Source organism: Neovison vison, chromosome 11 (genome assembly GCF_020171115.1).
Source record: "Neovison vison isolate M4711 chromosome 11, ASM_NN_V1, whole genome shotgun sequence".
NCBI lineage: Eukaryota > Metazoa > Chordata > Mammalia > Carnivora > Mustelidae > Neogale > Neogale vison.
Window position 1 is genome coordinate 18,595,398 of NC_058101.1, and position 19,566 is coordinate 18,614,963.

Below are 19,566 nucleotides of genomic sequence, written 5' to 3' on the forward strand. Positions count from 1 at the left end.
CTATTTATAAGGTGAGACAAAGGCCAACAACAATACACCATCAAAGAGTATTTATCAGAACTACAAGTGATTTAAGTTTCAAACACTAAGGATGTTTCTCACAAGTCATTTGTTTCTGTGTTTGGGAGCAATATTTTAACATATTTTTAAAATCACTAGCTAATTATGAACTTTATTGAGGTGGAAATGTACTACAATTACAATGATATAGTTCATCTTTGTACTAACCCTAACCCACTATTCAATTTTATCTTTTACTATTATCTCTAGGTTAACATAAACACAATACTTTTTTTTTCCTTTAAATGAAACTATAAAAATTTTACTTGTTTTGTCTTATAATATTCTAGCTCATTCATCTATATGTTGTTTAGGTGGGTTTATTTACCATTTAAATCATAGGTCTTTGAGGGGCGCCTGGGTGGCTCAGTGGGTTAAAACCTCTGCCTTCGGCTCAGGTGCTGATCCCAGGGTCCTGATCCCAGGGTCCTGGGATCGAGCCCCACATTGGGCTCTCTGCTCAGCAGGGAGCCTGCTTCCTCCTTCTCTCTCTCTGCCTGCCTCTCAGCCTACTTGTAATCTCTGCCTGTCAAATAAATAAATAAAATCTTAAAAAAAAAAAAATCATAGGTCTTTGAAATAAGGCAAATGCTCGGAAGTCATTAAAATGCCTTTGGAAGAAGCCACCACGAGAAGTTTATGAGATTTTTGAGTTTCTCTTCTATGAACTATTTCAAATGTCACTGCATCTTAGATTGACGGCTCTAAATCTATTTCTTTCACCTTAATATTACTGATATCATTATCTATGACTCACTGGATATGAGTATTCATAGAGCTATTGTGTTCAGCTAACTGTAAAGTGCTGTATAAATGCTAGAAATTATCCTGAAATACTTATATGGATGATTGATAAGGGATGTCTAATCCCACTTCAGTGTAACATACATATTACCAGGAGAGAAAGAGGTAGAGAGTAGGAGGAATAAGAAAGTGGGGAAGGGAGGGATCAGCGAAGAAGAGAGGGAAAGAGAGAGAGAGGTAGAGACAGCCAAGCAGACTCTTGCTTCTGCTTCTTTTCTTGTCAGTAAAGGCATTATTCCAATTCCACTTCCTTCTGCATACTGAAAGGCACTACCTGTCCCCCATTACCTTCATTTTGGCCATATAAGATTACTTCGTTCCTGATTTCTCCCTAAGGTGTAGGTGGCAGGTGTATAATTTCTTTACCCGCTGGGTAGTAAGCTCTAACAATAGTCATAGAGTTTCAATCCAAGCACCTGACAAGGAATCCACCAGGTAGAAATTACAACATGGAAGTTCTAACACAGAAAAATCTGTTTCATTCTGGTTCTCAAAAGAAAATGGTTCTGTAGTGATAAATGCCCACTTGTGTCTGATGAAGCAACTTTCCTAACATACATGGATATTATTCAATTTAACTCAAAGTACTTCTTGTCCAGACTGAATTGTTTCCTGAAACATTGGTATGCCCTATGTGGGTAAGCAATTTCCCTTCAAACTGAGTTCCTTACTCCTCTTCTCTACAACACAGCTTGTTACAGTAAAATAAAACATATTACGGCTAAACTGTTACCACGAGACTGAACAATCAAGATATAAAAACTGTATGATATTCTGAGACTAGTGGAAGAGTCAAACATTCATTATGACTAAAGCTAAAGGGGAACTTAATCCCTATTTGTTAAAAAATAAAAGAAAGAGCACTTAAAGAATACTTTTTTTTTTTTTAAGATTTTATTTATTTGACAGACAGAGATCACAAGTAGGCAGAGAGGTAGTCAGAGAGAGAGAAGGAAGTAGGCTCCCTGCCGAGCAGGGAGCCTGATGCGGGGCTCGATCCCAGGACCCTGGGATCATGACCTGAGCCGAAGGCAGAAGCTTTAACCCACTGAGCCACCCAGGTGCCCCTAAAGAATACTTTTTAATTGGCTTTCAGGTCTGGCATCTTTCATGTCCTAAAAGTAGAGGGAAAAATTGTGGTTCATTCATTGTAATAGTTGCCTAGATTGTAATACTGTGATGTAAATATCTCAAACATTTGTTAAAATGAGTGAAGTTTCTGCTGTTATAAATTTCTTTTTAAAAATTTAGCTTCTGGGGCACCTGGGTGGCTCAGTGGGTTAAGGCTCTGCCTTCGGCTCAGGTCACGATCCCAGAGTCCTGGGATCGAGCCCCACATCGGGCTCTCTGCTCAGTGGGAACCCTCTTTTCCCCCTATCTCTGCCTGCCTCTCTGCCTACTTGTGATCTCTGTGAAATAAATAAATAAAAATCTTAAAAAAAAATTTAGCTTCTGACAAGAAGTCATTTTCATTCAAATTCAATAAAATGTTTATTATATACCTTATTTATCAGAATAATATTTTTTTCTTTTCTAATCAAAAGTATCTGCTTTTTTTAAATAAACATAAAGGAAATAGATTTTTTTAAAAGATTTTATTTACTTGAGAGGGAGAGAGCATGAGGTGGGGAGGGTCAGAGGGAAAAGCAGACTCTCTGCTGAGCAGGAAACCCGATGTGGGACTCAAACCTGGGACTCCAGAATCATGACCTGAGCTGAAGTCAGTCGCTTAACCAACTGAGCCACCCAAGTGCCCTAAGTTAAACAGATTTAAATTCATGGTAATAAGAATAAAGCTCTGGAATTTATTATTTGGAAAATACTGATTTTCTTTTAATTTCCTTCCCTCTACTTTCTTGTTAAAGTATACTAAAATGTTAATGCCATGGAAGCTATGCTTTTAGAGTGCTATAAAGTAAATAATTCTTTAAGAATCTTTACAACAACAATAATGGTGCTCTTTTCCTTAATCACAGGGTCAATTATACCTGATATGTGCGGGAAACCCTATATATTTTGACAGAAATCTATCTCGTTAGTTAGTTCTATCTTAAGTTAATCATAACTGGCATCTCTGAAGATGGTTGAGAAGAATGAAAAGTTTTTATCTACTTTTTTCTGGAAGGAAGGGATTTTTTACCTCCACCACCTCCTCAAAACATGCACAAAATGAATGTCTAAATGCTGATTAAGAAGAAAGCAGATACATTAACTAGCGAACATGTTTTCATGATCTATTATATTATGCTGCTTGTGTGTACATAGAGTATGGTTATTACTGGACACCTACTTTTAAAAATCGACATGGCGGTTTTTATCTGGGTGCAGAGGCATGAGATCTAACCCGTCTCCTAACAATAACTGGTAACCTATAAAACATGTAGGCTAGCACAGCTATTCCCACTGTCCTGAGCCATTGCAACTAATCTAAAAGAATTCCTGGGTGGCTCAGTGGGTTAAGCCGCTGCCTTCCGGTCATGATCTCAGGGTCCTGGGATCGGGTCCCGCATCGGGCTCTCTGCTCTGCAGGGAGCCTGCTTCCTCCTCTCTCTCTCTCTCTGCCTGCCTCTCTGCCTACTTGTAATCTCTCTCTGTCAAATAAATAAATAAAATCTTAAAAAAAAAAACTTAAAAGAATTCCTTTTAAGCAAATGTGCAGCATTTCCCGGAGAAACATCATACTAGCCTACTGCTTTGAATTTTACATACTATCTGTCTTGATTACTAAATACAGTGCCCTTAGGTTTGCATGGTTCCACCAACTTCTCCATCAAAAAGGAAAAGGAAGGATCATTGCTAAACAGTCTCCACCATTGTTGATTTGTAACAAGAGCTCCAGAAAAGAATAGTCTTGATCTAATTCAGGTCCTATGATTACTACTTTCGTGTTATCTCCAACAGCTTGGAGAGAAGCAGTAATGTGTGAAAGCAAACTGTTCATTCTTTTTATAAATACAGAGGTCTGTTTTTGTTTTTTGTTTGGGGGGATTTGGGGGGGTCATCTACACGATCTAAACATATCTGGATCTTTTTCCTCATGTCATCTGGTTATTCTCTACTGCAACCATAAAAATAATGTGTAACGTCATCTGAGTGCAGGGGAGAAAAAATGAATCACTGTGAAATGCTATTTTGGTTTTGCCTATTATTTTTACCTTTGCATTTAATCAAAATAATGATTTCTCTGATTTAGCTCAATATATTTACCCCTTTTAACTTAATATTAAACCAATAATACCAAAGTGAGAGTCTGTCACTCAATATTCAATTTCTTTAAGCCTTGGATGAATAGTGAAGACAGGAAATTTTACTGGGCTTATAGTCTAATTAAAAGCAACAGGCCTACCCTCTGAATAGCTTTTCAACACTCTTCAACATTTTTCTAAATGCTGATCTAAGCTTAAGATGTTCATTAGTAACTCATTAAAGACTTAGTTACAGTCCAGTGGGTGAGTTCTGAATATAATGTTAGAATGTGTATATAAATGTGTAGCCTCATAATTAGAAAAACTGTCACATTTGGGGATTAAGAACACACAATGCGGTCTTTGAAAAACACTATGCAAAGTAAGTGACCCCAAGATGGTGTTGTACTTCAAATTTTGCTTACTATCCAGATCATTTGTTTTTTTTAGTTCTAATTCCAAAAGGTATGTTTTAATTGATCACATTCTCTCAGGATTAAATGTGTGAGGTTTTGTGTTAAGTCATTTCTATACATTATTTTATTTGATCCTCATACTATAACAAAGTAGGCCTAATTAGCCCTTTAACAAGTAAGGAAACTGTGAATCAAATTAGTTAAGGTCATGTTTCTTGAAGTAACAGAAATGGAATTAGACTCTGAGGTCTGACATCTCTCATTTTATTCAATAGGAGCACGCAAATTAGGATTCTAAAAGCAGCTTAAATTGGGGGATACTGTAAACTTCAGTTGCTGGTCTTCCTGTAAATATTACTTTCTAAATATATTGACATCTTCCTCCATTCATGGTTCCTTAAAGCTATAGCAACTGTTCAATATCAGCATTTATGAATCATGTATTATCTTTATTTAGCATTCTCCTAGTCTTTTCTGCTCAAATAGTAATACTTCAGATAAGCACAGTGTGCTGAAATAATTCAAAGTTGCTAGGAGTCTTGGCATATGAAACCTCGGGTTTTCTTCTGTTTCTCATCTTTGCTTGTTTGCTTGCTTGTTTGTTTGTTTGTTTAAAGCAATCAGTGAATTCAGGGAGTGCCTTGCTGGCTAAGTCAGTAGAGCATCTGACTCTTGATCTTGGGGTTGTGAGTTCCAGCCCACACTGCGTGTAAAACTATTTTTAAAAAAAATAAAGCTTTAAAAAAAATACTAAACCTGTGATGTGAGTACAAAGGTCATTATTATATACTATATAACTTTGATAGACATAATGAATTGTATAACTTTCTTGAGATGAAGTAAAAGAGGCAACCAGTAGTTTGGAGAGCATATTAGAGAAAACTAATCTATGGAAATAAAATGAAAGCCTCAATATTTATAATATAATTTGAGCAAAACCACAAAAATATATAAATAAGAGGAGTTCCAAAATCTGCAAGAACAAGAATTTGGACTAGAACAAAAATAGAAATACTTCTGGTCATCATGATTAAAGCTTATGTTCTTTATCATGTTCTTAGGGAAGAGTAATTGGATACAACCAAAAGAATTCGATTAATTACCCTGATGTTTTGTATATAAGTCACTACTATACAATTCACATATCAGAAGAAATTTCAATCACTTTCAATTACTAGTTTTTGTCATAATAAAAACTTGATTTAATGACCTACTGAAATTAAATATGGTAAGTAAAAGGGAAGGAGGTATGAGGCTAGATAAATGGCAGAGGATTTCAAAGCAAATGTAAAGCAGATGAGATTTAAGTGGGTAAATCCAGGCAAAAAGTTTTTCTTAGAATATGCAGTTGAAAAAAACCCTTAACTCAATTTATATTCTAACAATATTCTCTGGCCTCTTCTAATAAGAGATGATCCTATACAGAACACTCAGAACTTAATAATAAGCAACTTTTAATTATTAAGAAATGATTGAGTATTTCTCCAGTAAGGTATACAAATGCCCAAGGAGCAAATGAAAACAAGCTCGATATCATTATGCATGAAGGAAATGCAAACCCAAACCACAATGAGGTACTACTTCACCTCCACTAGGATGACAAAGTGAAAAAGACAGGCAATAGTAAGTGTGGGCGAGGGTGTGGAGAAATGGGAAGCTTCACATTGCTGTTTGGAATGTTACGCTGTGAAACCATTCTGGAAAACAGTTTAGCAGTTCTTCAAAATGCAAAACATACAATTATGTGACTCAACAATTTCATTTCTATGTGTAGACCCAAGAGAAGTAAAATCCCGTCCGTGCAAAAACTTGTACATGAATTTTCACAACTGCATTATGCAGAATAGCCAAAAACTGGTAATAAGCCAAATTTCTACCAACGGATAAACACAACGTAGTATGTTCAGACAAAGGAATATTATTTGGCAATAAAAAAGTACCAAGTACTATTACATGCTATGATGAGTAAATTTTAAAAATATTCTGTTAAGTGAAATAATTGAGTCACAAAAGATCAAAAATTGTATGATTCTATGGATACAAAAGGTCCAGAATAGGCAAATCCAGAGAAACAAAGTAGATTAGTGATATTCGGGGACTGGGGAAAGGGGAAATCAGGGGTGACCACCAATTGGTATGAGGTTTCTTTACGGAGGACTGATAATAGACTAAAATTGATTATGTTGATGGCTACGCAACTATGCAAACACTCAAATCCCATGAACTATATACTTTAAATGAGTGCCTTATTGGTATGTTAAATATATCTCAATAAAGTTGTAAAAAATAATCCCTCCATTTATATATTTTAAAATATATATTAGTGCTTTAAATCCAGTTTTATTTAAAAGCTACATGGTATCTTTTATAAATATCTTCCTTTATCACATGAGGAGGACTATACCTTTCAGACCCCTTTATATAGATACAGTTATGAGGCAGTTTTAATTAATGGAAATGGAAGCAGAAATAATTTGAATTGCTTCCAAACATATCCATAAAAATTTCCCACTAGAGTCTCCACAGTGCTCATTCTCCCTTCCTCCAGACTGAAATGGCAATGACCCTCAAAATGACTTTGGAAGTTTCATGCCATTAGACTAGATCTACATATAACCGTGATAGCAAAAGGATGGCATCCATCACTATTTCCCACCATACACAAATACCCTGATCAGAAACACCCACCTGCCTTGGCATGCTTGGTGATTAAGGGAACATTGTCTGGAAGCCATTATCAATTTAGGAATATACTATGATTGCAGCTTACTTTACACTTTATTGGATATACTGCTCAAAAATGGACATTAGAGTAAATAACACAAAGAGGTCTTCCTCCAGAATTTTTATAGTATATAATTTGAAATACACACACACACACACACACACATACACACACACACACACTGTTGATCTGATCTCTACTTAACCACTTCTGAGGTATCATTCGTGGCACATTGCAACACAGACATATAACCTGCAGTGCTACTTCACGGATCTCATTTTTACAGTTGCCCAATTTGCCCAATTTTGAGATTTTTATCTTTAATTATTTTATATGTATAATTTATGACTTATGATCAGTTGGGTAAGTCACTTCCTTTTACTTCTTTCATTTAGACTAGCTTTTTTCTTATTTAATATCCAATACATATATTTAAAATAATTCTGTTGAATTTCTACATGAAAAAGCTCATGCGGATACTCTGAGTTCAGCTGTGTAAAAAGCTAGAAAAAATAATTTGGAAATATTTGTCCATGTTGCTGTACTCAGTCTTTTCATCTATGAACACAGTATATTGCATTGTCTTCTTTTATAACTCCCAGGAAAAAGTTTTAGACTTTTTCTTCATAAAAGTTCTATATATTTCCTCCTATGATATTCCTTAAGTAACTCATACATTTTTGACTCAGATCATGTGTATGTGTGAATCGTACATCAGAACACAAAATATTCTTAATTCTGAGAAAGTTTATCTTCCTTGAATTTTCTGAATACATCATTATGCCCTTGCAAATAATACCTCAATATTTGAATAATTGTTCATTATTATAGTAGCCTAAACTTGCAGAATTTCAAACAACTGTATTAATAGCAAGCAAGCAAGGGTACATTGATAATTTATTAATATTCACTTAAGATAGTTACTAACTAATCTAAAAAAAATTTTTTTTAACCTTCTATTTCTCAAGAGATTTTCTTCTAGAGGTACAAAAATAAAGTCGAATTTTATATGTAACTTTGTTCCTTTATAATACTATTGGTAATGGCAATATATCAATGAATTTCTCTGTTGAACTATCAATATATGGGTTAGGTAAACAATAGTTTCTTCGTATAATACAATGCCATAATTTTTAAAAAATTTAAATAAAGTATACAAATGTCTACACTTTAAGGTTAAGTCAAAATGAAAGACATTTTATTTCTAACATTATTCCACTTTTAAAAAAATATATACAGATACATGACTGCAAGAAAAATCTAATAAGCATTAATATTAATTATATCATTGGGTCGTGGGATTATTGGATTTTTCCTTTCTGATTTAAATTTGTATGAGGAGAGTTACTTTGAGAATAAAGTAGGTGACACGGATAATGACCAACAAAGAGATATATGAGACTATGTACTTGTATTTTACCAGTAAGATACAACCTTGACTTTAGGGCATCCAAATCACCACAAACTATGAGTAGATTAAATAAACATAGAAAGTTTACCAGATGTCATTATGAGACCCTATTTTGTACAAGGATGTGTATCCATTACTTGTGTAAATAAAGCTAGCATATTTTTCTGGCAAATCCCTAAGTAGTCTAGCTTACTTGATGAAATCCTTCATTTAAAACAGACTTTTTTGATAGCAAGACAACTTTCTGTATTTTAAAAAACTAATTCTGCCAAGATGACAATAAAAGGGAAATATAGAAATAAAGCAAAAATGTAAAAAAAAAAAAAAGAAAAAAAAGAAATAAAGCAAAAATGTAATTATTGATAACATGTAAGGTATTTGTTTTCAATTTATCAATAAAAAACTCAAAAAAAGTAGAGAATGAATGAACCCTATTTTTCAACAGCGTCTTATTCTGAACTGTCAAAATAGATCATAATACAATATATTGTCTCCTATTTACATAACAGATCAATGAGACTTTCAACTGTTGCATTTCAATGTTTTGAGTGGTCATTTAAGAACCATTTCCTCCATTTAGAATGGAGGAAGTAAATGCATGAAAAACATATTATGGCAGCTTATATGAAATTATACGTGTGAGAACACTAATTCTTACATTGAGAATGAACGTAAATAGTGATGCAAAGAAGAGGAAAATAAATAGATACTTATATGTTATGTAATCCAGTTGTGTTTTAATTCACTCTACATCAAGCCTACAATTACCCTATTGCAGTCCTAGTCTATTCCAAGGCCAAGAAATATAAACAATAAGATATGATCCTAAAATAGTTAGACATAAAATCCAAAAATAAGAAAAAGCTATTTTGCTCTCAAAGTATATACATGTTACTCATAAAGTATCAGTACAATAAAATTCACCTATAACACATTTTGCAAGTGCAAAGGCAAAAGAAAGTTCTTCTCCAATTGCTAACCTGCATACCGAGTGTGTAAGGGAATGTTTCTGAACATATTCTTACAAAGGAGAAGCTATCAGCCATGCATATTTGTGGTTTATATTGTGATATTAGAGATTATGGTTAACTTACAAAATAATGTATTTTGAAATTCAGTACCCGGTGGGTAATGCTGTTGGATGTGTCCACCAACGCCTCATATATCATGACCACGATAAAGATATTTTTTTGTATAACATATTTGACCATAAACATAGTGATATTACTGGGAGTATTACAAATTATCTAGGCTGACAAACATGAACATTCCAAAGATGATTAATTTCTAAAACTAACAAAGTTAAGCAGAACTTAGAAGTCAAGCTGACTTTTTCACAATCAATAAAACATGACTTCATAAAGAGAATTATATAGTAAGATGCTATGTGGTAAAATGCACTTTTCTATTTTCTCAAGCTTTACATTTTATTAGAAGCTTTAAAAATGTGTATTATTTTACATTACTGATACATTAATAGTATTATAACTGTGAAAATTAGATTAATAATAAAATGCAAATTACACAAAAACATATAATACTAAATATATATGGATATGATTAGCAGTTTTGTCCCTGCTAATGGCTGTTTATTATAATCAATTCTTAAACATAATAAAAAGCAGGTTAGCCTATAAAGTCCACAAATATATAAATACACATGCAACTTTAAAAAATAAACTTGCAGGGAAAAAAAGAATGCATATGGTAGTTATAGAAGAAGTTTTTAAAACCCCATTTTTTAATCCAAAAATATCATAAAATATATTGTTCCCCTTTATCCACAGTAAGTTCTAATTACCCTGTTTCCTATCTCTTCAACTGTGACACACTTCATAAGTACAATTTAAATAAGAGAAGATACAGTGAAGATATCTAAGCAGTGAAGATATCTAAGCATCCTAACCACCTTCTCAACTCCCAACTCATTGTGGCTTGGGTACCAGATCTCCTAGCCCTTATATCGCACTGGACATTGGTATTCCGTTACTGACAATCGCAATGAGCCCAAGTGCCCAGGTTATTATTGGATTATTGTTCTCCAATTCCTTTCTTTTCCCTTGGTCCCAACCATATCAATAGATCAAAAAATTCCTTTATCTTCATGCAACATTACATTAGTTAACAGCAAAAAAATGGCCATCTGCTTTAGTGGTTTCTTTTTACTTCTGCCAGTTCTCGTTGCTTTATAGATAAGGGTTTTATGGCTATACAGGAAGAGGGCACAGTCATGGAAAACAGAAAAAGAGAAATACGGAGGTACACAGAGACATAAAATATGGACAGATAAACATAGAACCAGAGACATTTCCAAATTTAAAAGTTGTATATAGATACCTATATGGTGTGGACGTACTGATTAAGTTTGTTTTCCTAGATCAAATACTGGCCAGACTTTCCAGAAAAATATGGAGATTATCCAACTAATGTAAACATGATTCAGTATTAATTCTTTAGCTTAGTTTCTAATTTTGCCCATGGGAAAATCATGAACAAAATCCATGTCTGACAATTATTTTACCAGCTACATACTACTACCACTGGCAACTGTATATTTGCATCACCGACAGTTATAAATCTATTATTATATATAAAGAATTATGCACTAAGCCTTCATACATACTGGTTTGATAATAATTTTGAACAGAAACTAGTGTCAAGAATCTACTGGGAAAAAAAATACTGAGGTTCAAGTAGAAAAAAATTTATTTCACATCTCACAGTAAGAATCCAGGGAAGTAGCCATTTTCCCTATCTAATGCTCAGAGGGTTAGCTCCCATTTCCAGGTAATTAGGCGTGGGCAAATAAAATATAAGGAAGATTTACAAAATGCCAAACACTATGTGAGAAGTTATACATATATATTATTCTATCTACTTCTTCAAATAACTCTACATGGAATAATTGTTCATTCTTGCAGATAAAAAGTAGGCTTACAAAATTTTAAGTTACTGTTAGCTCCTTGAGGGATGAATTAAAATCTTTTGTTGACTACCATATCTTGAGCAGTTAGCACAGTTTTCTGGCTCACACTGGGTGATAATGGATATCTGTTAACTAGTTTACCAAGTAACATGGTTACAGAACTTCTAGGTGGCAGAGTTGAAATTTTATCTCAAGTCTGTAAGACATCAAAACCTCATTTGTCTGTGCTCAGAATACAGGAGAAAAGCAGGTGATCTGCATTTCTGTTTCACCTTCTCCCCAACAGCCAGAAACATTGAAATGGGATTCTCTGTAAGGAAGAATGGCTTTGATAATCATGGCTTATCTATGGGCAGTAAAACCAGAGCTCAAGAAGCCAGGTCCTTCATTTAAATCTCCTCTGGGTCTCTGTGTTATTTCAGTCAAGTTCCTTTACCACTCATTATCTCAGTGTTTTTACAATAAAAAGTAATAAAATACTAATAGTAAATAATATTAAACCCATGAGAACGTTGTAAGGATTAATTATATCAATACATCTGAAGTTTATGGCCACAAAAATCAGTGGTCATCATTATTAATTTCTCTGGAGAAAAGAACAATTCAAGTCATTCCCAGATAAGTTAATTCTCTATGGTCAGGGGTGCAAAAAAGAGGGACATCTCAACAACAGAAGGCAAGGAGATGCTACCAGGGATGTGTTTTGGAAAGAGCATGTCCTTCTGTAACCGTGACATCATTTTAACTCAGTTGTCTACAAAGTTTTAAGTTATGTGGTATTCCTTTATGACAGAATTGTTAGGGACTCTAAAAAAAAAAGTCTATCCTATAAGATCAGCACTGATCAGAGGTACATACATTCCTTTAGTTAAGAGCAGGCTGGGTCCCCAAAGGCTGTTCATATGAAGCCCTCTATTTATAAGTCCAAAGTGGTATCACAAAGGCAGTGGAGAAGGCCTTCTATAGAAGGCAGACAAAATGGACTTGTAATTTTTGGGTGCGAAGTTTTAAAATTTCTATTCAAGGTAACAAGGATAAAGTTTATAAATAGAAAGCTGCTATATTGTGTAGCATAATATGGTTCAAAGTCAAGATAAGGTAAAGGAGCTCACATACAACAGAAAAGATTACTCTTGCCCAAAATATTTTTTATGCCAGGCCAAATTTCTAGTTGTTCTATGAGGAGTTTTTAAATGCTTCTCAGAATTCCTTGGAGAGAGAGGATGTGTGTGTGTGTGTGTGTGTGTGTGTAGGGGGGTTTCTGATTATCAAAAACAAATGAAACAGCTCTCATGATTAGCTAATTTCTGGTTGTTATAATTTATTAGAACAAAAATAAACTAGAGAAGCAGATAGTACAATGAAGGGAATTAGCTTGTTCAAACACTTGACTCTTTGTCATGCACTGTGCTAGATTCTCAATGTATGCTATTTATTTAATCCTCAAAATAACCTTATGAGTGAGGCATCTTTATAACATCAAAACCTAATTAGACTAATCTTTAGATATACAGATAATTAGAAAAGCACTTGTTTAAAGGGATATAATTTTTTTTTATGGTCTCTTACCACAAAATGTTATATGTACTCAAGTACATGAAAGTAAGTGGTCCATCACTATATGAATTAAGGAAACACTCTGAATGTTTTTTTCTTTTTTTTGGGACGCCTGGGTGGCTCAGTTGGTTTCTTTTTTTTTTTACAAATTTACATCATTTAAAACTGGATGGTTGAATTGTTTTACTTTAATTTCTTTAAAAAAGAAGTACCTTATATTGTGAATACTTAAAAAAAATGTGCTAAATCAGGAAAACTTTAGAAGAAAACATCAAAAGACACAGAGGTATTTTATACAGTTTTTATAATGACAGCAAAATGTAATTCACATTGAAATAAGAGCATGGGCCAAATTCGGAATTGTATCAGTGATAAACTACAGTAGATTTTTGTAGTCAATTAAAAAACCAAAAGTGAGCTAAAGAGCCTAAAATCTGGTCTCAGGTACTTGCTACATCCTAATACTCTGAGACCTCCAAAGCAGTGCCAAAGAGAGCTGTATCCCTTTCTTTGGCATCATTACCATTAATGTATGAGGTAGTGACTATATTATACGATTTTCATCTAAGTGCAAAACCAATGATGCTTAGTAGAAAACTTTAAATTGTCAGTAAGAAATATAAATGTAGACTTTGCCAGATGTTAGAAAGATTCAGTGAATATTATACTAAGTTGTACATAATTTATCTTATTTATAAATAATTATTTTTTATAAAATTTGCAAAGATATAGCATTTAACTATCATATTTGTGTTATCAATATTGAAATGTCTAGATGAACAGAGTATATTTTTTTTTATGAGTTGATTAGCATGTTTCAGTAAAATTACCTTTCAGCATACGTTCATATCACTTTGGCCATTTTTTTTTTTGCACTAAAATGTATATATATGAAAAAGATTCTTATTTAAATGAGCAGTTTACTTTGTATTCTGTGTATTAAAGATGGAAAAGAGTAGCCAATACTGAAAGCTCTAAAAAATAACAAAGAATTGGCTATGTATACATTTCAAAATCTACTTTCAGAAATCAAACTCAAGGTTGTATTTACTGCAGCTGATGGTACATATTATGGTCTTTTAAATTTAACTTACTTCTATGAATATATCATAGGCAAAAGCTGCTAAAGCACTGAGCAGATTTAGAAGAAAGGACCTAGTGCAAATAGTGACAACATAAAGCTTCACACAAAAATCTAATTAAAGGTCTTACCTTGAACCACTGGTGCAGCAAGCACCAGGAAGACTAGTAGCTGTGATGGCCACATGGTTGTGGGCCGGGGCGTGAGAGTGCCTCAAAAGTGAGTGTTCCCAACGTGAAATGAAATAAGTGTCTTTCTGGTTCCTCTTCTGTATTCCAAGACCGATGATTTAAAAAAAAAAAAAAAAAAAAAAAAATCCCACAAAAGAAGTTCTCAAAAACAAACACCAATATCCCAAATTTGAATCCTGCAAACAAGGAAAAAAGAATGGGTTATCAAATACAAGTTTTCTCATCTGAATTCCTTGACGATGACGATTTACTTGCTGACTAGAACATCTGCATAACCTTCCTCCCTTGTTCATATTAATTTACACAGGCATCATACAGAAAAATGACTAAATAACCTAAAGGACAATATTTATGCATGTACCACAAAGAGTTTATTTCTCAACCCACAAACAGAATGAACCAAATAATTCAGTCTCACTGAAAAAATTAATATAAATATGCTATATCAATTTGGATAATAATAAATTAGTAATTGATTTGTATAATTTGTAAATCTGTATACATAGAGTCGGGCCTTCCTTTGTATACACACTTCTCACAAATACAATTTTTACTAACATTAGAGCACTAAAAATAAAAAATTCATTCATTACCATTATTTTAAGTTTAAAACAAACAAAAATTTAAATTGTATGACTCTTACTTTCATTCCAACCCCCAATATTCAATTCAGAAATTATTCAGTTTTAACTATATTACTTTTCAAAGCATCCTTTTAAGTTAATCTATGAAGATCCTAGATTTATATTAATTAATTATGCTCAAACATAGCCAATTCATTCAAAAGGGGTTTATTGAGTGCCTAGCGAAATAGGGCTAGGAACACAAGAGCTGAATAAAACATGCAAACTATTCTCTAAGACATTACAATTTAAGATGAGGAATGTTGCTCAAATTTTAAAAACACATATAATACATTAGAAAATATAGCCTTAAGAAACTTACTTTCCTGAACCTAGATGTCCATCAACAGATGAATGGATAAAGAAGAGGTGATACACACACACACACACACACACACACACACACACAATGGAATACTATGCAGCCATCAAAAGAAATGAAATTTTGAAATTTGCAACAATGTGGATGGAACTAGAGGATATTATGCTGAGCAAAATAAGTCCACCAGAGAAAGACAAATATACAATCTCCCTGATATGAGGAATTTGAGAGGCAGAGTAGAGGGTTTGGGGGTTAGGGAAGGAAAAAATGAAACAAGATGGGATCAGGAGGGAGACAAACCATAAGAGACTCTTAATCTCACAAAACAAACTAAGGGTTGCTGGGGGGAGAGGGAGTGAGGAGAGGGTGGTGGGGTTATGGACATTGGGGAGGGTATGTGCTATGGTGAGTGCTGTGAAGTGTGTAAACCTAGCGATTCACAGACCTGTACACTTGGGGCAAATAATACATTATATGTTAATAGAAATAATTTTTAAAAGAAAGAAAGAAAGAAAAGAAATGTACTTTCCTGAATCCAACTTATATGGCTGCCTTCTCTTGAAGACTGCACAGATTTATCTTAAGAAGCAAAACTACTAAAGGAGTATGACCCAAATTTTGAAGATGTCTTTTATAGTCAGCACCTTTAAAACAGATCAATCAGTACCAACTGGGCTGTTCTCCTTTCCTTTTCCCATCCCTCTCTGTCTCTGTCTCTTTCTCTCTCCTGTGATTGACACCTATTAAAAACAATTTCATAGGGCGCCTGGGTGGCTCAGTGGGTTAAGCCGCTGCCTTCGGCTCAGGTCATGATCTCAGGGTCCTGGGATCAAGTCCCGCATCGGGCTCTCTGCTCAGCAGGGAGCCTGCTTCCTCCTCTCTCTCTCTGCCTGCCTCTCTGCCTACTTGTGATCTTTCTCTGTCAAATAAATAAATAAAATCTTTAAAAAAAAAAAGAGTCTTCAATTAAAAAAATAATAATAATAATAAATAAAACAATTTCATATTTTGAGTATAAATTTTAAAAATTTCTGGAAAGGGTTATACAAAATAGTGATAGTTTACTTTAGAGTCCATTAATAAGTCTCATTCTGACAAAATAAATGCCAAAAATTTCTGAAATACGTGCCTTAGTTATAAGGCAAAATTACATAGATTTATGTGAATTTCTGGCATTGTTATTTATTGCATGCTAACTAAAAACACATATTCCAGAAAAAGACCTCCCAGTATCAATTACTAGCTCTACAGTACTGTGACCCTGGGCAACTCATTTAAGCACTCAGGGCCTCAGCTCCCTCTGTTAGTGGAGGGAGTAATATTAGTTGATGTGACTATATGACATTAAGTGAGTTAAAATTTGGAATCTTGAATTCTATAAAATACATAAAAATGTGCACTTCCCTGAAGGGTGTCTAGCACATTAAGTGTTATTATATCTTAACAAGTATTATACATCTCATTAGTTTTTTATTTTACCCTATTGATTCTTTTAACATGTATGTGTAAGAAGCAAGATCATGCAATAATTTAGCTTAAAAATATTTTTGAGTCACTATTGTATAAACCGGCTCCAAGAACACTATATCTGAATACAACAGATTGAAAAAAGTTTTAATCTCACAGGCACATTGTAAGAAAATGAAGTTTATAATAGATAATCTCATAATATTTTACTTTTACAAACAGGAAAAGTATTGATGAGGGGAAAAAAAGTGGTTGAGATAAAAGAGAAACTATGTGGAAAGGAATCATGTGAAATAGTTTCATCTCACTTTTTTCTTATGCACACTCTGACTTATAAGAAATTATTCAGAACTTCTTTGCCATAAGTTTGTATCTCTTTTCAAGAAATAACTTTTGAAAAAAAGTGCTAATTTAAAAAGGACATTTTAAAAAGGATACTAAAAAGATTGATACATCATCCAGTAAACAATGCCTCCATACTCTCAACATTCAGATATGGTGTCTTTTCCTACGTCTATGCCCATTGAACATGAGTGTCAAAAATAAGCATTAGATGTGCGTATGCACATAGACACACACAAACATGTACATAAAAATACATAAATATACACAGAACTACTTTGCCACTGGAAATAATTCTGGGCAGCTAATAGGTGAATTATTTATTTGTTACCTAAAAAAATATATACTAAAGATTAACCATAGTAGATATTGAGAATGCAGATGATGTAGAACAATTTTTTCACAACTCACACTGAAGTGGAAAAAAAAGAACATAGGAAATGAAGTCACAAGATAAAGAGAAGAATAAACATAATTTGAGTACCTATCATATGCCGAGCAATGTTCTATATATTATACAATCATCTGATTTAATTCTCCATACAAATCCTTAAAGCAGATAATATCATCTCATGTTTACTGAGGAGGAAAATCAGAAATGTTATGCAGCAAGAATTTCAAACCAAATGTCTGATTCTAAACCAATGTTCTTCGCTCTTTCTATAGTAGACATAATTAAGAAAATATAAGAGGATAATCAGGGGTATTAATTGTGCAAAAGAAGGGGACAATGTAGCAAGTTTTCGAAATAATATTTAGGTGTTTCTTAAAAATGTTACTAGATTTTGAGGAGTGGAGGACATGAAACCGCATGGATATATTAGGTAGGAGGAGAGGGACAAAGAGAAAAGAGAAGACATGTTTAAAAGGAAGCCAGGCTCATTATAACATTGTATCCTTTGGAGGAAGAGAGAATGTTATTTCCATAGTGAAATGTGAGTATTGCTATCATGAAGTCCGGTTTTAGTGAAATCCAGAATAGTTTATTTCATATGATATGTATTTCCACAGTGAGACAGTGAGAGAAAGCTACTTTATGGAAAGGGTAAGAAAAACGAAAGGAGAAGAAAATGCACATTATTCATGATAATGATTTAAGATACCACAATACGAGATAAAACCATTTTCACATCAAAGTTGGGCATAGGAATTTGTTTTCCTGATTATTGTGTAAACAGAGCTGGGGAAAGGAAATGAAAAGAACAGTAGCTATTATTTAAAGATGGTAACATGTTCTTACATTCCAGCATCACCGTCTGGCTACCATTCATCCACAGCCCCAAAATAATGTGTTAATTTGGGATCAAATTTAAGAAAATTGCGATAATTAAACTACATAAATTTTAATGGATAATATCAAAGACAAGATTGCTCATAATACATGGAAAGATAAACCATTAATGTTTGAATACTAACATTAAAAAAAAAAAAGAAAACTTTCTGGGATTTTTTTTTTCTAATTTATATGTTATTAACCACCAAAACAATCAGTTTTACATAAAAGGGATTTCCACTGAAGACATTTCTGAAACAGAGTTCAAAAACACATAGAAAAGAAAAACCAAGAGAAAGCATTAGAGACTGATTAAGTCACATCAACAAGAAAAATACTCATAAAAAGATTTCCTAATGTCATAAAGCATTTAACAAGTCAACTTCAAAATACATTTCCATCTCCAATAAAATTTCTTCCACCATCTCTATGAACTACGTACTGTGCTTACACTATGAGGTCAAGGAGGAGAGTGACCAGAATTCTAAAATGTAACAGCTCTTTTAAAACGCCTTGCAGTGAAATATAAATGCTAAAAGGTATATTCACCAATCATTACAGTGTCGTGCAAAATGTGGTATGTGTTACATGAGATGCTCGAGGAACAGAAAACGAAAAGCGGTCAGATTTTCCTTGCTAAATGCAAGGGATTTAAAATTACACCTGACACAAACTGATGATTGCCACAAGGGAGGGAAGTAGGTTGGTAATGGACACAATGGGCTAAAGGGAGTGGGAGATACAGGCCTCCAGGGATGAAATGAGTTAAGTCACAGGGATAAAAGGTACAGTACAGGGAATATAGCCAAGGGTACTGGAATAGTGCGCTTGTATGGTGACAGATGGTGGCTACACCTACGTCAGCCTAGCCTAACACAGAGACCTATCCAAGCCCACGTCTAGGTATGTGCACTCTCCTCGAGAATTCTATAGCCAAACAATGCACACCAAAATAATGTGAGGTTTCGTAAAGAAGAATCTTCAGTGCTTCTCATGTTTCAAATGTATGACTCATGAAACTAATTTCCAATAATAAATCAACACACGAATGTTTTAAAAATCATTCTTGAAAGATGGCATTTCTAATTTTTATCAAAGATTACCACAATACGGTGAAAGTTTTGCCTGTTACCCCGTTAAACTTGGAAGGAATACATTCTAGTGTAGTCCTTGATTAGGGTCT

The 19,566-nt window shown here is 33.7% G+C and overlaps 1 protein-coding gene across 13 annotated transcripts in view; it reads right to left on the bottom strand.

The window, feature by feature from the left end:
* Positions 1-19,566, bottom strand: part of ADGRL3 (adhesion G protein-coupled receptor L3) — a 793,594-nt gene that overhangs the window by 478,403 nt on the left and 295,625 nt on the right. For all 13 annotated transcript variants that reach the window (XM_044268179.1, XM_044268169.1, XM_044268166.1 and 10 more), the window contains exon 3: positions 14,297-14,532. In XM_044268179.1, the coding sequence (XP_044124114.1) occupies positions 14,297-14,351 (55 nt within the window). In that variant the 5' untranslated portion in view covers positions 14,352-14,532. The remainder of the gene's footprint in view (positions 1-14,296; positions 14,533-19,566) is intronic.